Source organism: Oncorhynchus gorbuscha, linkage group LG01, assembly GCF_021184085.1.
Source record: "Oncorhynchus gorbuscha isolate QuinsamMale2020 ecotype Even-year linkage group LG01, OgorEven_v1.0, whole genome shotgun sequence".
Taxonomy (NCBI): Eukaryota; Metazoa; Chordata; class Actinopteri; order Salmoniformes; family Salmonidae; genus Oncorhynchus; species Oncorhynchus gorbuscha.
In genome coordinates, this window is record NC_060173.1 from 63077874 (window position 1) to 63098931 (window position 21058).

A 21058-nucleotide genomic window follows, 5' to 3' on the forward strand; every position below is an offset into this window, starting at 1 on the left:
AACACGTGTACCCTTTTCACACTGTTGTGCGGAGCCCCCCCCCCCCCCCATTCGCCTCGTAAGGCTGACCATTGACAAGTCAAACATTGGTCTAACTTTTCTGACTTGATAACCTAGAGCAGCCGATGCTTGGTGTATGCAAAGAGACTGTCATGTTTTAGTTCTACAGTTTAGTTCTGCTATGTCATAAAGTGGACCCTAGCATTGATATTCCACCCTCCGACCTCAGTTGAGAGGAAAGACCAGGGACCTCCATTTCACCTCATTGAATGAGATCCCTAATCTGCGAATGTCTAAAACCCTGCCTCAAACAACTGAATCGGATGCAATTCTAACATGTAAACACAACTATCATACAGGCATAGCATGCGCACACATGGAGAGAGAAAACAGATTGGTTGTTTCATCATCCTGGTAGTTTTATTTGGTTGGAGTAAATCGTATCGTAAGTATATCCAGATGGCATAGGGGGCTCTTTACAAGTTTTTTTTTTTTTTTTTGTAATTCCGTCCTTCGTTAATTTTAGTTATCAGTCGACCATGAATGTCCATTATAGCCTCACGTGGAAATCTTGTCACATTTTCGTAGACTAAAATGAAAAGTAATTTGCATTTGTCATAGTTTCAGGACATCTCGTTAATCATTGCTTTTAGTCTGGGAAAAATAGGTGATTGAGTATTGTCTCATTGCTGATAAAATTAACACTCCGCTTTACAATGTGAGCTCTTTCTGTACGCCCCACAGGGTCTCGGCGCTGTGGACTAGTTGCTTCTCTTCCTCGGGCTTCAGGGTCATGTGGATGACGTCGGTCAGACCACTGTTACCCAGCACGCATGGCACACTGAGGAACACCTCGTCTTTCACACCGTGCATCCCCTGAGAGGGAGGGAAGAAGAGAGTCTGATTAGGGATGGATCACAGGTGGACTGGTGTAATATTAGTGTGTGTGTCAAGTCCATACATCTGTGGCCTTGACCTGTTTTGACTATGGTTGGCCCAAATAAAGCTATGTCTGTATTTATGTATAAAGAAGAGCCAACTTAATCCTTATCTCTTCAGTCATAACACACATTAGGTATACAGTGTAGCAAATAGTTTTCTTGAAAAACATTCATATAAATACTTTATTTGTGAGTGCTGACTGTTTTTCATTCAAGTTGAGTTCACCCACTGCTATGCTACAACAACCAAAGATCCATTGATCTTCTTGAAACCCTCTTAGACCTGTTTGGTATACCATTATACCATTTACTCTACTGTATTCTTCCCCTGATTGGAACCACCAGGAGTGTTATGGATTCAGCACACTCTTAGCTACGAGTAGTATGGTAGTATCTAAATTAATGCACTCGCTGTAAGTCACCCTGGATAAGACTGCTATAAAATGTAAATGTTTGGTATCAAGGCACATGTAGAGCATGGCTGATGGACTTCTTACCTGGACCAGGGTGGACACAGGGTGAACTTTGTGGAGGTTCTTCAGGATGCTCTCAACCAGGTCAGCGACAGACATGCCGATAGCCCAGGAGGTGTAACCCTTCAGCTTGATGACCTCATAGGCACTATATGACAGAGAGAGACACGAGGAGAGGAGTTTAACACATTTAAAATGTAATTCCGTATGAAAAGTGCATAGGTTTTCCTATTGTGAATGCTAAGAACTACTACAGGAAAATACATTTAGAAAACAGCAGGGACAAATTCCCTTGAAACTAGTTAAAGTGGGTTGTGAATTACTTGTACTAACTTGTAATTAATAGTTATACTTTACAGTCTGCAGCATTACATATCAACTTAACTGCTTTAGACCTAGATGCCAGGTGCAGTAAAGACGTAACACAATGGCGTAGTCAGTACTTACTGTGCTAGTTCCAGTATGTTTCTGGCTCTTAGCCTATGGGCAAATTCCATCCTCATTCCTCCAAACTCTATCGGATTTCATTGGGAGTGAAGTAATTTATTCTCTACTTCCATTATTGTTATTTATTGATTCATTTGGAGTCAAACTCTAAGGACCAGTTTCCAATTAGGCCTAATCCTGAACAAATAATCTATTTTTCGGTGGGGAAGGAGGGGTATCTATCGGAACTTGTACAATAAGAAATGGTAATTTTCCTTTTTAAAACGATCCTCGACAGATGTACATTATATATGTACAAGTATGTAGACACCCCTTCAAATGAGTGGATTTGGCTATTTCAGGCACACCTGTTGATGACAAAAATCGAGCACACAGCCAGCAATGCTATCTCCATAAGAGATTCTGCCCTGCTAAAGCTGCCCTGGTCAACTTTAAGTGCTGTTATTGTGAAGTGAAAACATTAAGAGCAACAATGGCTCAGCCGTGAAGTGGTAGGCCACACACGCTCACAGAATGGGACCGATGAGTGCTGAAGTGCGTAGTGTGTAAAAAATTATGTCCTCGGTTGCAACACTGAATACCCAGTTCCAAACTGCCTCTGGAAGCAATGTCAACACAAAAGCTGTTCGTCGGGAGCTTCATGAAATGGCTATCCATAGCCGAGCAGCCACACACAAACCTAAGATCACCATGCGCAATGCCAAGCGTTGGCTGGAGTGTTGTAAAGTTCGCCGCCATTGGACTCAGGAGCAGTGGAAATACGTTCTCTGGAGTGATGAATCACGCTTCACCATCTAGCAGTCCGACGGATTTGGCGGATGCCAGGAGAATGCTACCTGCCCCAATGCATAGTGCCAACTGTACAGTTTGGTGGAGGACGAATAATGGTCTGGAGCTGTTTTTCATGGCTCGGGCTAGGCCCCTTATTTCCAGTGAAGGGAAATCTTAACGCTACAGCATATGACATTGTAGACGATTCTGTGCTTCCAACTTTCTGGCAACAGTTTGAGTATGGCCCTTTCCTGTTTCACCATGACAATGCCCCCGTGCACAAAGCAAGGTCCGTACAGAAATGGTTTGTCGAGATCGGTGTGGAAGGACTTGACTGGGCGGCACAGAGCCCTGACTTAGACTGTGACCCTGGGTTAATCGTCCAACATATGCTGCCTGACCTCACTAACGCTCTTGTGGCTGAATGGAAGCAAGTCCCCGCTGAAATGTTCGAACATCTTGTGGAAAGCCTTCCCAGAAGAGTGAAAGCTATCATATCAGCAAACGGGCCACCAAATTTATATTAATGCCCATTATTTTGGATTGAGATGTTTGACGAGCAGGTGTCCACATACGTTTGGTAATGTAGTGTAATTGAACAGATAGCGATGTGTGTTTTATAAGACTCACCCATCGACCACCATCTTGTGGAGATGCTTCCAGTCCTCCTTGTCTGCGTCTGTGCCCATGTGTGGGTTTAGGCCTTTCAGGGAAACACCAGCAACGTTCACGCCACTCCATACGGGCACTGGGAGTAAGAAAAGAGACAGGCATCCAGTCAGTTACCTTTCTGTCATAGATACCAATGAAGGTTTTCCATAATATGGTATGGACAGAGAGACGGTTCCGGAGTGAATTTGAAGCCATAGCCAACATACCACTGGAGTCTCCGTGCTCTCCAATGATCCAGCCGTGGCAACTGGAGGGGTGAAGGTGCAACTTCTCGCCCATAAGGTGGCGGAAACGACCGGAGTCCAGGTTGGTGCCGGAACCGATGACGCGGTGACGGGGGAAACCGCTCAGCTTCCAGGCCACGTAGGTCAGGATGTCAACTGGGATAGACAGAGGAGAGAAAGGAGAAGGGGGGGTTACAAATGTTATCACAATTTGAGTTAAGAAAACAAACCCTAACCATACCCCTTAAATTACATTTTCATATGTATAAAGCCAGCATTGACTTTGCTAATTGGAGTATGGACTGTAGTTGTCAGCAAAAAGACCATGCAGTTGTTCCTGATAATGTAACCTGGTCCTGGAGAGCTACGGAGTGAGCAGGCCAGCACTAACATCTAATTCAAACCAGTCAATGACTTCGCACAATTCTAGAGTAATGATCAAGTCACTAGATCATGTTCAACCAAATTACTCCCTCCCTCCCGGGCCTCCTCTTGTACCGGGGTTGGAGACGACCAGCAGGATAGCGTTGGGGCTGTACTTGACGATCTGGGGGATGATGAACTTGAAGATGTTGACGTTGCGCTGCACCAGGTTCAGACGACTCTCGCCCTCCTGCTGACGAGCACCGGCGGTGACCACCACCACCTTGGAATGGGCGGTTGTACTGTAGTCTGGAGTGGGGGAGGACACACACACACAATGTAACCAGGGTTTGATTATATAACAGTGGGCAACTCAAGGTAAGATGCACATTAAACACACACAAATACAACCTAGGGTTCGGAGCACCTCCACAACAAATCAGTGTGTGCGCACAACTCGTTTGTGCGTGTGTGTGTGTGTTAGTGTGTGCGCATAAGTGTATGACTCCTCACTCACCCTTATCGCCCACGATCTTGTGGGTCTTACAGAAGAGGCTGCCATGCTGCAGGTCCATGACCTCACCCTTCAGCTTTTCCTCCATCACATCAATCAGGCACAGCTCATCGCACAGGTCCTGGTCAACACAAGGCTTGTTAGGGTTCAGGAATATAATCCATATAGAAAAGGATATGGATATAATTAAGCGGCAGGATTCCCAGACACAAGATGAAGGCTAAATCTTAGCCTAAAAGCAATTTCACCATAGAAACTGCTTGTTAGTCCCTGACAAGGCTTAATCTGTGTCTGGGGAAACTGGCCCTACAAATCCACTCCATTTTACCACAATATTTAATAAAATAAAATATACAGTTCATTTCATTTCAGTGCAACGCTATATGGGTCAAATGAAACGCAAATTAAAAGTAAGAATCTCTGAGCATCGTAGCACCATTAGGTGCAAAAACTCAACGTATCCACTTTTTGGAAGCGAACCACTCTATTTCGTCCCTACGTTATATCGGCATCGAACACGTCACCCTTTCTAGGGGGTGACCTTGACAATTAATTGTAAAAACGAGAGGCTGCCTGGATCTTTCATTTAAAGACTCTTGCTCTCTTCGGTCTCAATGTAGACTTTGATCTGAAGCCATTCTTGTGATTATTGTGATTTTGCTATTCATTGTAAATGTTTGTAGGCCTATGTAGCCGAATTGTATCTGTGATCTTATGGTATCCATTCATGTTTTTTACATGTTCTATTTTTATCTGTAAATTAACCAGTGATATCAAGCCACACCCGGCCATGATTACAGACACCTGTGTGTCCTTTGAAACTATATAAACTAGTGACCTGCAGGGTTTGTCGTTATAGACTGATGAAGACAGCTTGTCTGTTAAAGTTGGTTATTAAATTATTGCATCATAGCTCCTAGTGTGTGCGGCTCTCCTTTTCTTTTTAAAGTTATGTAGCTGTGGCCATCTGACGAGTATCAACAAGGGTTTTCTACAAAATAGCAACGACAGCGCAGATAATTTGGAATCTAGACCATGAGCAATATGAACCGAAATGCATTGCCAAACAATGCTGCCACATTCTGGTTTGAAGTATTTTAGCAAGTCTGAGTGGCTGATGACTTCAAAGGTCTTGCTCTGAGAAAACTAAAGAGATTGACTGCTAACACTCTGTCCAGAGGTGCGTAAGTACTGTCGGTATGCAAACGATTAACAGTCCCAAGGGTGTGTCTGACCTTTTAAAGTTGGTGGAGTTGGTGCCTCTTTGGTAATCCAGGCAGATATTAGAGGGCCTTTTTACTGAAAAATGTTTGTTTTATATGATTTTATCTTGTTTTCATGTTTTGTATGATTTTCATGTATTGTGTAATTTACAATATAATAATAATAATAATAATAATAATATATGCCATTTAGCAGACGCTTTTATCCAAAGCGACTTACAGTCATGTGTGCATACATTCTACGTATGGGTGGTCCCGGGGATCGAACCCACTACCCTGGCGTTACAAGCGCCATGCTCTACCAACTGAGCTACAGAAGGACCACCCATAATTTAATTCTATAGATATTTATAGAGTAATTGTGGTTTATTATTGTGTTCATGCAGGGCTCATCTGCAAAAGACACTGTGGTCTCTGTGACTTCCAGGCTAAATAACAACAAAAAATCTCCCCCATCCCCAAATTCAGTTATTATTGCTATCTACCTAGCATATTGCTGTGAATCACAGGGAGTTCCTCTCTTCTAAACTTCTCTGTGATATTGTGCTCCATACTGTCAAAAACGAGTTTCATTTAAAAAGATCACGAGTGGGGCCTAATCATATTATCTGTAGTAGAAAGCAATGGGTTAAAATAAGCCTACATAACCAACCCATAAATTAATATGCAACATCCATTTATGGCCAGCTATGTAAACTCTAACACTGATTTATCCTGCAATAGATGTCATTCAATTGGTAATATTAATTATTGTATTCTTCTAATGCCTCGTAAGGGAAAGTAATCTAAAAGTCATCAGATTACGTTACTGAATTTGTGTAATCCAAAAGGTATGTTACTGATCAACATTTGGGACACGAGTAATTGTAACGGATTACATTTAGAAAGTCACACCCCCTCTCTGATCACACCTTACCCACTCCATCGATTCCTCCATCGGTCTTACCTTGAGCAGGACGCTGACTGCGGAGGCCATGCCAACCATGCCGACGCCAACCACTGTCACCTTGCTTCGGGAGCCAACGGGCTCACCAGCCAACACATGGGTGATCAGCTTCTCCTTAGTGGTCATCTGAGAGACATAAAGAGGAAGAGAGAGGGTCAGTCTGATCCCCTCAGTTTTCCTTCAGTACATCCTCTCAGAGCAAGAAACAGCACTGTGCTCTGGTACCTCCTTTTCTCTACTGCTTAATACGAATAACTGCTAATACAACTCTTTTTTTTTCATTGGTGTAATGTATATCACTCCACGCCTCTTCACCATGCTAGCTAATGTGTGGTGAGCATTCTGGCACAAAATGGTTGTGTGCATCATCATGGTGGTGGGTAAGGTGAGTTTCCCCCATACTATGTAAAGCAGTTTGAGTACCTCAGTTTGTAGAAAGACCAGAACAACAGCAAAGGACCTTGAAGATGCTGGAAGAAACGGGTACAAAATTATCTATATCCATAGTAGAACGAGTCCTATATCGACATAACCTGGACCCTGCAAAACCTGGACCCGTACAAATCAGCTGGGCTTGACAATCTGGACCCTCTATTTCTGAAACTATCCGCCGCCATTGTCGCAACCCCTATTACCAGCCTGTTCAACCTCTCTTTCATATCGTCTGAGATCCCCAAGGATTGGAAAGCTGCCGCAGTCATCCCCCTCTTCAAAGGGGGAGACACCCTGGACCCAAACTGTTACAGACCTATATCCATCCTGCCCTGCCTATCTAAGGTCTTCGAAAGCCAAGTCAACAAACAGGTCACTGACCATCTCGAATCCCACCGTACCTTCTCCGCTGTGCAATCTGGTTTCCGAGCCGGTCACGGGTGCACCTCAGCCACGCTCAAGGTACTAAACGATATCATAACCGCCATCGATAAAAGACAGTACTGTGCAGCCGTCTTCATCGACCTTGCCAAGGCTTTCGACTCTGTCAATCACCATATTCTTATCGGCAGACGCAGTAGCCTTGGTTTTTCTGATGACTGTATGCCTGGTTCACCAATTACTTTGCAGACAGAGTTCAGTGTGTCAAATCGGAGGGCATGCTGTCCGGTCCTCTGGCAGTCTCTATGGGGGTGCCACAGGGTTCAATTCTCGGGCTGACTCTTTTCTCTGTATATATCAATGATGTTGCTCTTGCTGCGGGCGATTCCCTGATCCACCTCTACGCAGACGACACCATTCTATATACTTCCGGCCCGTCCTTGGACACTGTGCTATCTAACCTCCAAACGAGCTTCAATGCCATACAACACTCCTTCCGTGGCCTCCAACTGCTCTTAAACGCTAGTAAAACCAAATGCATGCTTTTCAACCGTTCGCTGCCTGCACCTGCACGCCTGAGTAGCCTCACCACCCTGGATGGTTCCGACCTTGAATATGTGGACATCTATAAGTACCTAGGTGTCTGGCTAGACTGTAAACTCTCCTTCCAGACTCCTATCAAACATCTCCAATCGAAAATCAAATCTAGAATCGGCTTTCTATTCCACAACAAAGCCTCCTTCACTCACGTCGCCAAACTTACCCTAGTAAAACTGACTATCCTACCGATCCTCGACTTCGGCGACGTCATCTACAAAATTGCTTCCAACACTCTACTCAGCAAACTGGATGCAGTTTATCACAGTGCCATCCGTTTTGTCACTAAAGCACCTTATACCACCCACCACTGCGACCTGTATGCTCTAGTCGGCTGGCCCTCGCTACATATTTTTTTATTTTATTTTTTATTTTACCTTTACTAGGCAAGTCAGTTAAGAACAAATTCTTATTTTCAATGACTGCCTAGGAACAGTCGTTCTGCCACAGAACGACAGATTTTGTACCTTGTCAGCTTGGGGATTAGAACTTGCAACCTTTCGGTTACTAGTCCAATGCTCTAACCACTAGGCTACCCTGCCGCACCATATTCGTCGCCAGACCCACTGGCTCCAGGTCATCTACAAGTCCATGCTAGGTAAAGCTCCGCCTTATCTCAGTTCACGGGTCACGATGGCAACACCCACCCGTAGCACGCGCTCCAGCAGGTGTATCTCACTGATCATCCCTAAAGCCAACACCTCATTTGGCCGCCGTTCATTCCAGTTCTCTGCTGCCTGTGACTGGAACAAATTGCAAAAATCGCTGAAGTTGGAGACTTATATCCCTCACCAACTTCAAACATCTGCTATCTGAGCAGCTAACCGATCACTACAGCTGTACATAGTCTATCGGTAAATAGCCCACCCATTTTTACCTACCTCATCCCCATACTGTTTTTATTTATTCGCTTTTCTGCTCTTTTGCACATCAATATCTCTACCTGTACATGACCATCTGATCATTTATCACTCCAGTGTTAATCTGCAAAATTGTAATTATTTGCCTACCTCCTCATGCCTTTTGCACACAATGTATATAGACTCATGTTTTTTCTACTGTGTTATTGACTTGTTAATTTGGTTTACTCCATGTGTAACTGTTGTCTGTTCACACTGCTATGCTTTGTCTTGGCCAGGTCGCAGTTGCAAATGAGAACTTGTTCTCAACTAGCCTACCTGGTTAAATAAAGGTGAAAAAAAATATATATTAAAAAAAATAACCTGAAAGGCCGCTAAGCAAGGAAGAAGCCACTGCTCCAATCCGCCATGAAAAAAAGCCATAGTACGGTTTGCACATGGGGACAAAGTCTACTTTTTGGAGAAATGTCCTCTGATCTGATGAAACAGAAATAGAACTGTTTGGCCATAATGACCATTGTTATGTTCGGAGGAAAAAGGGGGAGGCTTGCAAGCCGAAGAACACCATCCCAACCATGAAGCACGGGGGTGGCAACATCATGTTGTGGGGGTGCTTTGCTCCAGGAGGGACTGGTGCACTTCACAAAATAAATGGCATCATGAGGCAGGAAAATTATGTGGATATATTGAAGCAACGTCTGAAGACATCAAGTTAAAGCTTGATCGCAAATGGGTCTTCCAAATGGACAATGACCCCAAGCATACTTCCAAAGTTGTGGCAAAATGGCTTAAGGACAACATAATCAAGGTATTGGAGTGGCCATCACAAAGCCCTGACCTCAATCCTATAGAATATTTGTGGGCAGAACTGAAAAAGTGTGTGCGAGCAAGGAGGCCTACAAACCTGACCAGCTCTGTCGGGAGGAATGGGACAAAATTCACCCAACTTATTGTGAGAAGCTTGTGGAAGGCCTTTCAAATTCCAAGAGATAATAGCTGGTGGTGCCATTAAAAAAAATATGTATCATGTATTATTAATGATGTAATTGTTATCTTTAGTGTTAATAAGCCCATGAATGTGAAAGGACCCACAGGGAAACTCACACATTGGTCGTTCCCCACCCAGAAACTCTTCCATGTTAACCCTTCCCCCCCCTTCCCTTCAGTAGTGTAAATGGAGGGGGTCAACCATTAATATAAAAAAGGAATTGTGTGGAAGACCATATGGGACTGGCCATCTGTCCTTAACAGTAGTACAATAAAAATAGTAATGGAATAGCTTTGCATCCCTATATTTAGCCCATATAGGGATGCAATGCACTGTAAGTCGCTCTGGATAAGAGCGTCTGCTAAATGACTTAAATGTAAATGTAAATGTAGACCCACAAGGAAGCAACACCAGTCTGTATGACACATCAATATAATGTCCATTGTTCAGTAATTGGCGTGGTGTCATCATTGTCTAAAGGTCCTGGACCATAGGCAATATAATAAAAACAAAGGCCAATTCCAGCAATAATAATAACGATAAAAATAACAGTGTTCCTTTTACCCAATTGATGGGGTGTCCTCATAATTGTCTTATGCTGAGGGCAGCATCACATCCATAGGCTAGGCTGTGTGATTGTGCATAGATAGCATACCTGAATATTGAGCCAGTCAAACTGGGGTTAACCTAGATCTGTTGGCTCGTCCCCTTGTGTGATGGGCTTGATGTGATTCTCAAAGAAGTCTTGAGCCTCATTGGCAGTTGAAAGTGTGTGTGTTGTATTCTGAAAGATGAAAATACATTTTGCAGAGTGGCCGCATCTCAGGTTTAGCTTGTGTAGCTAGGATCTCACCTCGTAAATCGCCCTCTATTTCAACAGTTCGGCATTCAAATCTAGGTAGATGCTAATCCTCTTCTCCACATAGGTCAGAGCCGCCGATTCTGCTGCAAGGTGAACACTTTGCCGTTTGACTTAAACTGTGGATAAGTACAATCAAACACCGGGATGCGTTATAGAGAGGACCCCTGCGTTGTGCAATGTTTATCAGTGGCATTGGACCAAACTTCTACTGCCAAACAGTTTCATAGAAAAGATTCCCGCCTCCACACCTGTTTCAAGTCCTGTGACGGGGACACTGAATTTACAGGAATGATTTGAGTAATTCTGTTGAATTTTTTTTTAGGAGAATAATTTCCAGGTCATGGAGTCACCACTCGGTCACATTTGCCGCAGTCTCCAAACTTTCCACTTTTGTTGAGTAGGTATCCACTTTAGAAGTGAGCAGTGCAAGTGATTAATTTACTGGCTTAATTGCAAGTTTAGGGCAGAGGCACTTTCCTCACGAACAATCTCTCGGATAGTAGTGGGCAACTCTTTCTGTTGTCGGGTGTTGATAGCAGCTATGTTCCCACAGGTGAATTGTTAACGGACATAATATGCCAGCTGCTGGAGCGAAATAGACTTCATTTAATACAGTGAACGTCCCACACCTTAATATGGTGTTATACACTGACAATATCTTTCCATGAATTAGACTGACCAGGTCAATGAAGGTGAAAGCGATGATCCCATATTGATGTCACCTGTTAAATCCATTTCAATCCGTGTAGATGAAGGGGAGGAGACAGGTTAAAGGATTTTTAACCCTCAGTGGGTGAATGGGCAAGACAAAATATTTAAGTGGTATGGCAGTATTTGTTTTAGGGATCCCCATTAGTTACTGCCAAGGCAGCAGCTACTCTTCCTGGGGTCCAAACACATTAAGGCACTTGCATTACACATAAAATAAAATATTAAACCGTACATAATATAACGTTATTACGCCACTTCATATATACAATACAAAATGTATAATACCACCATACAACAATTTTACTATGTGTGTGTTGAGTCTGCGTGCTAGTGCCTGTGTGTGTCTGTACCTGTGTGTGTGTCTCTCTTCAGTCCCGCTGTTCCATAAGTTGTTTTTTTTATCAGTTTTTAAATCTGATTCTACTGCTTGCATCAGTTACCTGATGTGGAATAGAGTTCCATGTCGTCATGGCTCTATGTAGTACTGTGTGCCTCCCATAGTCTGTTCCAGTGGTGGAAAAAGTACCCAATTGTCATATTTAAGTAAAAGTAAAGATACCTTCATAGAAAATGACTCAAGTTAAAGTGAAAGTCACCGAGTAAAATACTAGAGTAAACGTCTAAAAGTATTCGGTTTAAAATGTACTTAATTATCAAAAGTACAAGTATAAACAATTTTTAAATTCCTTATATTAAGCAGTGCTTTTCTTGTTTTTTAAATTTACGGATAGATAGGGGCACACTTCAACACTCGGACATCGGTAACAAACTAAGCGTTTGTGTTTAGTGAGTCTGCCAAATTGGAGGCATTAGGGATGACCAGGGATGTTGTCTTGATAAGTGTGTGAGTTAGACAATTTTCCTGTCCTGTAAGCATTCAAAATGTAGCTAGTACTTTCGGGTGTTATATTTTCTTTAGTAATGTAGTGAAGTAAAAGTTGTCAAGAATATAAGTAGTAAAGTATAGATACCCCAAATAACTACTTAGGTAGTATTTTTAAAATCATTTTTACTTAAGTACTTTCCACCACTGGTCTGTTCTGGACTTTGGGATTGTGAAGAGACCTTTGGTGGCATGTCTTGTGTGGTACGCATGGGTGTCTGAGCTGTTTGCTAGTAGTTTAAACAGACAGCTTGGTGCATTCAGCTAGTCAACACTTTTTTTACAAAAATAAGTAGTGATGAAGTCGATCTCTCCTCCACTTTGAGTCATGAGAGATTGACTTGCATATCATTAATGTTAGCTCCCTGTGTACATTTACTGGCCAGCCGTGATGCCCTGTTCTGAGCCAGTTGTAATTTTCATTAGTCTCTTTTTGTGGCAGCTGACCCGACTACTGAACAGTAGTCCAGGTGTGACAAAACTAGGGCCTTTAGGACCTGCCTTGTTGATAGTGTTGTTAAAAGGCAGAGCTGCGCTTTATTATGGATAGACTTCTCTCCATCTTAGCTACTGTTGTATCAGTATGTTTTGACCATATACAATCCAGGGTTACTTCAAACAGTAGTCAAACAGTAGTCACCTCAATTCGCTGTGCTTGTTGAATGTATTTCCCTACAAGCGTGCTGAAAGTCTGATGTCTGTTTAGTGTAAAATAGCATTGTATCTGGTAAAACACAATTTTTCCCAAAAGTTGGTAACAGGCTGATTGGTCGGCTGTTTGAGCCAGTAAGGTGGACTTTACTATTGTTAGGTGACTTTTGCTTCCCTCCAGGCCTGAGGAGACGAACTCTCTAGTAGGCTTAAATTGAAGATGTGGCAAATAGGAGTGGCAGGTGATCTTGTTTGTGTCAAGAACTGCAACGCTGCTAGGTTTTCACACTCAAGTGTTGGCTGCTTTTCCTTCACTCTATGGTCCAACTCATCCCAAACAATCGCAATAGGGTTGAGGTTGGGGGATTGTGGAGGCCAGATCATCTGATGCAGCACTCCATCACTCTCCTTCTTGGTCAAATAGCCCTTGCACAGCCTGGAGGTGTGTTGGGTCATTGTCCTGTTGAAAAACAAATGATTGTCCCTCTAAGCCCAAACCAGATGGGATGGCGTATCGCTGCAATTGCTGAGGCTGTTAACTCTACTGAAATTATTCTCTGCAGCAGAGTTAACTCTAGGTCTTCCTTTCCTGTGGTGGTCCTCATGAGAGCCAGTTTCATCATATCATCAATAACCATTCATTGATGGTTTTTGCAACTGCACTTGAAGAAACATTCAAGTTTCTCTTTTATTTGAGCTCTTCTTGCCATAAATATGGTCACATTGGTCTTTTGCCAATTATGGCTATTGTCTGTATACCACACCTACCTTGTCACAACACAACTGATTGGCTCAAACACATTAAGAAGGAAAGACATTCCACAAATGTACTTTTAAGAAGGCACACCTGTTAATTGAAATGCATTCTAGGTGACCACCTCATGAAGCTGGCTAAGAGAATGCCAAGAGTGTGCAAAGCTGCCAAGGCAAAGGGAGGCTATTTGAAGAATCTCAAATATAAAATATATTTGTTTAACACTTTTTTTGGTTACTACATGATTCCATATATTTTATTTCATAGTTTTGATGTCTTCACTATTATTCTACAATGTAGAAACTAGTAAAAATAAAAACAACCCTTGAATGAGTATGTGTTCAAAAATGTTTGACCGGTAGTGTATATATTTATTTTGTATTTTTAGTCCTTAGATTCTGTCATTTCAGAGGCTACTATGAACTGGATATTGTTAGCTTTAAAAAAAATAAAAGAATGAGCTTTTTTATCTTTTCTATGGAGTTAGCATCCCCACATTGTTTAGTAACAAGGCATTTTCAACTCAATGACTTTCCTTTTATCATATTTAAAATGTCTTGGTTGCTAACAGTAAGTTATTTTTGCCCAACTCTGCAGGCCATCATTCAATCCTCATCTTCCGTTCGACCGACAGCGATGCTGGGTCTCCATAGCAATGCTTATCAATCTCTCACCCTCTGCCTGGACCTGTTTCTGGTTGCCATGGCTCACTATTATGGGGTGGCGATTGCATCATGGGCACTATTTATTCTTCCTGGTTCTTGATGACTTAGCCACTCCAGCATTGTGTGAATATGGACACAGGCATGTACAGATCTTAATTATCACGGAAAATATTCCTGAGCAAAAGCAAATTCAAATGTTGAAACGGTCAATAAAAAACATACAGTTCTCTTTCTCTCCATGCGGGGGCAGTTGAGTCATTCAGACCAGTGCCAGCTATCGAAATCATATTCACTGTCTCGCTCGCTCAAAGGCTTAGCACACAGCTCACGTGTATAGTGTTGAGTCATCCGCATACATAGACACACTGTCTTTACCCAAAGCCAGTGACATGTCGTTAGGAAATATTGAAAAAAGGAAGGGGCCTAGACGGCTGCCTTGGAAGTCCTGATTCTACCTAGATTGTTGGAGATCTGAGGACTGAGCTCACACACTGGAGGGGCTGGTTGTTTCTTTGTCAGCACGGCGCACACAAATTAGGCCTATGTCAGAGACTACAGAGTGGATAAAGAAAGGGAGAGAGTCTAATACCAAAACACAGTAGATTCTGTGGCTGTGAAATCATTGAGCAATATAGGTAGCCATTTTGTGTCCTGCTTCTTTATAACATAAATGCCCACTACAATAGAAGCTTTATAAAATAGTAACTACTATGTGCCATTTAGCTATTACTTGGTGCAATTTGGAAAAACAATACTTTCAAAAGAATAGGCATTTAAGAAAAGTTCTTGTTTCTACATTGCTTAGTGTTGCACAAAGCGATGATGTCGACATAATATTACCCATTGGAGAAGAGGTGTATCCAGTAGTAAAAATGATACTTAGAGCTTTAATAACTGAAAGTACGAGAGAGAAAGAAAGTGGACAAGAGAGGGAGGGGGAAGAGAGGGTATAGGGTATCCATGTGCTGGCACCAAACTTCACCATCAGTCTAAGTTGAAATCTTGGAGCCATCACACCTGTTACCATACTATTAATTCACTACTCGTCGAATGAGCCGGGGGTATTCAGGTCTGATCTTCCTCTGGTGAAGGACCGTTGCACGATGACATTATCATATATCGCGGTACAGTATACTGTGACATTCACTTTACTTGAAAATGAGAATATTTCCCAAATGGCACCCTATTTCCTATATAGTGCACTACTTTGAACAAGGGCCCATATGGCTCTTGTCAAAAGTAGTTCACTATGTAGAAAATAGGGTACCATTTGGGACAATCTCATAGCCACTGTCGCCCGCACGTGGCTGGTAACAAGAGCACTTGAAAACCCAACCAACATGCCAGTGAGCACTCAGCGAGCTCCAATTGGTGTCAAGTGTCGCAGCAGATGTTCACAGTAGGTCATTCATGTGCTCTGACCCTCAAGGCCCATGGGTTTGAATACTCGTGTTATAGGTCATATGTCACCCATATGGTAAGAAGGCTAAGAAGATTATTAAGGTCCTTAGCCACCCGAGTCACAGCCTGTTCACAGTACAGGTGCATTCAAGCTGGGAACAAGAGACTGATAAACAGATTCTGTCCCCAGGCCATCAGACTGTTAAACAGCCACCAGTAGACTGCCTCCGCCCAGTACCCTGCCCTCTGCCCAGTACCCTACAGTCGTGGCCAAAAGTTTTGAGAATGACACAAATATTAATTTTCACTGTTTGGGGCAGCCGGATAAAAGCTTGTCCGGAGAAGACAAGGTGAGGGCTACCATCAGTCCTGTGTCATACCAACAGTAAAGCATCCCGAGACCATTCATGTGTTGGGTTGCTTCTCAGCCAAGGGAGTGGGCTCACTCACAATTTTGCCTAAGAACACAGCCATGAATAATGGTATCAACACATTCCCGAGAGCAACTTCTCCCAGCCATCCAGGAACAGTTTGGTGACGAACAATGCCTTTTCCAGCATGATGGAGCACCTTGCCATAAGGCAAAAGTGATAACTAAGTGGCTCGGGGAACAAAACATCGATATTTTGGGTTCATGGCCAGGAAACTTAATCCCATCGAACTTGTGGTCAATCCTCAAGCGGTGGGTGGACAAACAAAAACCCACAAATTCTTACAAACTCCAAGCATTAATTATGCAAGAATGGGCTGCCATCAATCAGGATGTGGCCCAGAAGTTAATTGACAGCATGCCAGGGCAGATTGCAGAGGTCTTGAAAAAGAAGGGTCAACACTGCAAATATTGACTCTTTGCATCAACTTCATGTAATTGTCAATAAAAGCCTTTGACACTTGTGAAATGCTTGTAATTATACTTCAGTATTCCGTAGTAACATCTGACAAAAATATCTAAAGACACTTAAGCAGCAAACTTTGGAAATGAATATTTGTGCCATTCTCAAAACCTTTGGCCACGACTGTACTCTGCCACTTTGTCACTGTCACGAGCCGACTACCACCGGGTACTCTACCCTGCACCTTGGGGACTAAACACTGGTCACTTTAATAAGGTTGACATATTATTTATCCACATCAAGTAACTCTACTACTGTACTAAATGTTTAATTTTATTAAAATTGTTATTATTGTGCTTATTTGACATTTACTGCATTGATTGATAGGGGCTAGGAACCTAAGCTTGTCGCTGCACCTGCGATAACCTGCTAAGTGTGTATGCGACAAATTAAAATGTAATTTACGAACTCGTCTTCAGGCAGTGCCGGTCATTAAGGAGTGGGGTATTCCCACTCCCTTTGTGTTTTTCTGTGTTTATTGGATAGAGAGCAAATTAGATAGGAGAGAAAAAGTGCTGTGTGAGATTCAAACTCATGCTCACAATGCTAGTACACTTCACAGTACATGTTATCCACAGGCAGCGGCTTAGCCCACTGAACCACCCCAGGCCACAGTGTGCCAGTTGACTCAGAGTCTGACGACTGTCAATCTATCTGTTGCTCCAAACATCTGGGTCAAAGTCTTGCCTATCTGCCAGCCTCTAATTTGTTATTCTGCTGTGGGTCATAAAAGACACCTGACAAGACTATATGACACCGCTTGTTGTTGACATGAAAGCGATGAGAGACTGGCCCAGTTCAAATAGTCTTCATATCATTCCTATAAAATCATGTTAGATCAGTTACTTTTGTAAGGATTGGAGGAAAGAAGGAAAAATGCATTTTAGCATATTCGAACAGAGACCACATTTTTTAGCCTGGTCCCAAATCTGTTTGTGCTCTTGCTAAATCCATTGCTAATTTTTCAAGCCAAACATGGCATGGATGCTAAAGTTCTTTAAAAGGATACATTCCATGGCTACCATTATTTAATTACCCAAGTATAAAACAATGTCTGGCATAAACTCAGTGCAGAACTACGATTTAAGGATACGCACATCAAACCAAGTGGTCTTGTGCAGGAAAGCTAATAAACTAACATTACCAAGATGCATTGCAACTCAGATGAGCATGGCTCTTGGCACAATCTAGTCCTTTTTTTTTATTGTCTGAAAAGATATAGCAAGCTCTTCATATCTGTCAGTTTGTGGCAGTCCCAGATTAAATAAAACAATTTAGCAAATTAGTAATATGTTATATTTGTCAACTTTTAGTGGATAGGTGGAAATGTACAGAGCTTAGAAATATTGGCAAAATAAGCTGGATAATAATTAAGACCTTCCATAATAAGGACATGTTGTACTATTAGACAGTAGCCTAGTTGGCCATTTCACAAATGTATCCTTTGATCAATAACCAGCCTATTTACTAGTAGGTCTAAGGCCTATTAGTAGTCTTATTCAAAATGTTTAGCATAAACAATTAAAATGCTTAATACAGGCTGCATACAGATTGAGGTAGAGCAGTAGACTATTCAGAGTGATATACATTGCCTCTAGGTTACCATAATTACCAATATTACTGTACATCTAACCTTTTCGCTGGTTATGACCAGACTGAAGTTGCCCAAATGTTCCACCGTAAAGAAAAATCACAAAAGTCTGGCAAACATGTAATGCTCTGTATCAAGAGCCTCATATTCTCACACTCTTTCCACATTCAAAGACTTGCGCAACTGGAGGAAATGTGTATGCCTACTTTTACAACAATTTGTGATAATCTAGTTTTCGATCATCTGCTTCCTAGAAACCAATCACTGAATATGTTTAAGAAACTGCTAGCTAATTGATAAATGTGACACACCCCTCTCTGTGAGCACAAGGCATCTCCATCACTTAACATTGTAGCAATAAGTAAGCAGAGTATACTTCTCAAGTTCAAGTCCACCTAGTCAACCTCAAGTCACCGTAAACCTATCAGCTGTAAAACATGACCATTGATCATGCCCTTATAAAACTTTTACATTTCCCTTCATAAACCAACTACTGCAGGCCATTATTCCCCAAATTTCGCCAAAACACAACATCTTGCCTGACGTTTTCCCATTAGGCCTACTTGATCACAAAATCCGATGTCTCACCTTGAAGGTTTCGTGAAAGTGACGTGGAAACAACACTGAAATGCGAGTTGGAATGTCTTTGGCTGGCCTCTTCCCTGGCTGGATGAAGCTTTTCTATGGCACTGGCGTGTGTGGGGGAGGTTCCCGGTATTTAAGCAGCAGAGCGAGGCACGGTAAAACGCTGCGTGATTACATGACACACTGGGAGGGTCCCCGGTGTCTCGTGTTAAATGTCATGTCCATGCACAGCGAATGTACTATGGGATGGAGAAGCCACTCACTGTGGCACAAGGAACGGGGTGGGGTCAGCTGTGGTCACCAATGACTAGCACAAAGCTCAGACACCAATGCATACCGTACATGCCACTAAGGGTCTCTTCACAGTCCCCAAGTTCAGAACGGACTCTGAAAGGAGCACAGTACTACACAGCGACATGACTACATGGAACTCTATTCCACATCAAGTAACTCGTGCAAGCAATAAATTCGGATGCATTTTTTTGGAAAACTACACCTTATAGAACAATGTGGACTGTGAGGAGACACACGCACAAACATCCATATACACACACAAACACACATAAACACACATCAGGACACACAGTCCACACATATGTAAGTTGGTATTACACATGTTGTATTTTACATATGTGGTGGTGTAAAGTCATATCAACCGTTTTATTTAATTAATTTGTTTGGACCCCAAGAAGAGCATATACTGGAAAAAAGGCAGCAGCTAATAGAGATTCTTAATAAAAAAATAAAAAATTGTAGGCACTAACTCCGCAATTCTTAGTTGGACAAAGCCTATGTGGAAATGAATTATGTTTTTGGATTAACACAGACCACACAACTACTTACCAAAACCACAAAACTGTTGACAACTCAACTACTGACCACAACCATACAATTAGGTAGAACAAAAGATAAGACCTCCTAATCCTGTGTTTACCGCATACTTTTTTTATAAAAATAAAAAAACGGATAAAACTACACCTTATAGAACAATGCGGACTGTGAGAGGACACACACACAAACATCCATATGCACACACATCAGGACACACACTCTACACACATGTATGTAAGTTGGTATTACAGATGTTGTATTTTACATATGTGGTGGTGTGATAATGCAATATCTAATGTTTTATTTAATTGTCATTTTTACCTTAATTTGTTTGGACCCTAATAATTTGTTTGGACTGCCTTGGCAGCAACTAATGGGGATCCTTAATAAATTAAAGAAATACAAAATTGTAGACACTAACTCCACAATATTTAGTTAGACAAATCCGATGTGGAAATTAATGGCGTTTCTGTAGGGTTTTTGGACACTGGAACTGGAAAAAAAGGTCTGTAGTCAACACAGGATTAGGAGAACTTATATTTTGTTCTACCTAATTGTGTGGGTGTGGTCAGCAGTTGTAGTCAGCAGCTGTGGTCAGTAATTGTGTAGTTATGATCACTAGTTGTTTGTTCAGTAGTTGAGTTGTCAACAGTTTTGTGGTTGTGGTAAGTAGTTGTGTGGTCAGTAGTTATGGCCAGTAATTGGTGTTCAGTAGTTGTGGTTGTGGTCAGTAGTTGTGATCAGTAGTGTTTAGTATTTGGGGTAAGTATTGTGGTAAGTAGTTGGATGGTTGTGGTTGGTAGTTGTGGTCAGTGGTTATGTGGTTGTGGCCAGTAGTTGCGGTCAGTAGTTGTTTGGTTATGGTCAGTAGTTGTGATTTGTAGTAGTGTGGACAGTAGTTTTGTTGTTGTGGTTAGTAGTAGTTTTCAGTAGTTTTTGTAGGCATGTGTCTGGTCCAGTATGTGTGGTCAGTAGTTGGGTGGATGTGGTTAGTCTGTCTGGTCTGTAGTTATGGTCTGTTGTAGTCAGTCATCGTGGTCAGTAGGTGTGTGGTTGTGGTCAGTAGATGTGTGGTCTTGGTCCATAGTTGTGTGGTCAGTAGTTGTGTAGATATAGTTGTGTGGTTGTGGTCAGAAATTGTGTTGTAGAGAATAGTAACCTCACATGGTCTCTCCTATCATTGCTATGCAGACGACACACAATTAATCTTCTCCTTTCCCCTTTCTGATGACCAGGTGGCGAATCGCATCTCTGCATGTCTGGCAGACATATCAGTGTGGATGACGGATCACCACCTCAAGCTGAACTTCGGCAAGACAGAGCTGCTCTTCCTCCCGGGGAAGGACTGCCCGTTCCATGATCTCGCCATCACGGTTGACAACTCCATTGTGTCCTCCTC

General features: G+C 42.3%; 1 protein-coding gene across 1 annotated transcript; it reads right to left on the minus strand.

Annotated features, from left to right (window-relative positions):
* Positions 1-394: 394 nt before the first annotated feature.
* Positions 395-18986, minus strand: ldha (lactate dehydrogenase A4). The gene is made up of 8 exons (XM_046358126.1): positions 18832-18986; positions 6575-6700; positions 4409-4526; positions 4027-4200; positions 3511-3684; positions 3263-3380; positions 1439-1562; positions 395-876 (listed from the first exon to the last, which is right to left on the minus strand). The coding sequence occupies exons 2-8, from the start codon at positions 6698-6700 to the stop codon at positions 712-714; spliced, it is 999 nt and encodes a 332-aa protein (XP_046214082.1). The 5' UTR covers positions 18832-18986; the 3' UTR covers positions 395-711.
* Positions 18987-21058: the final 2072 nt, after the last annotated feature.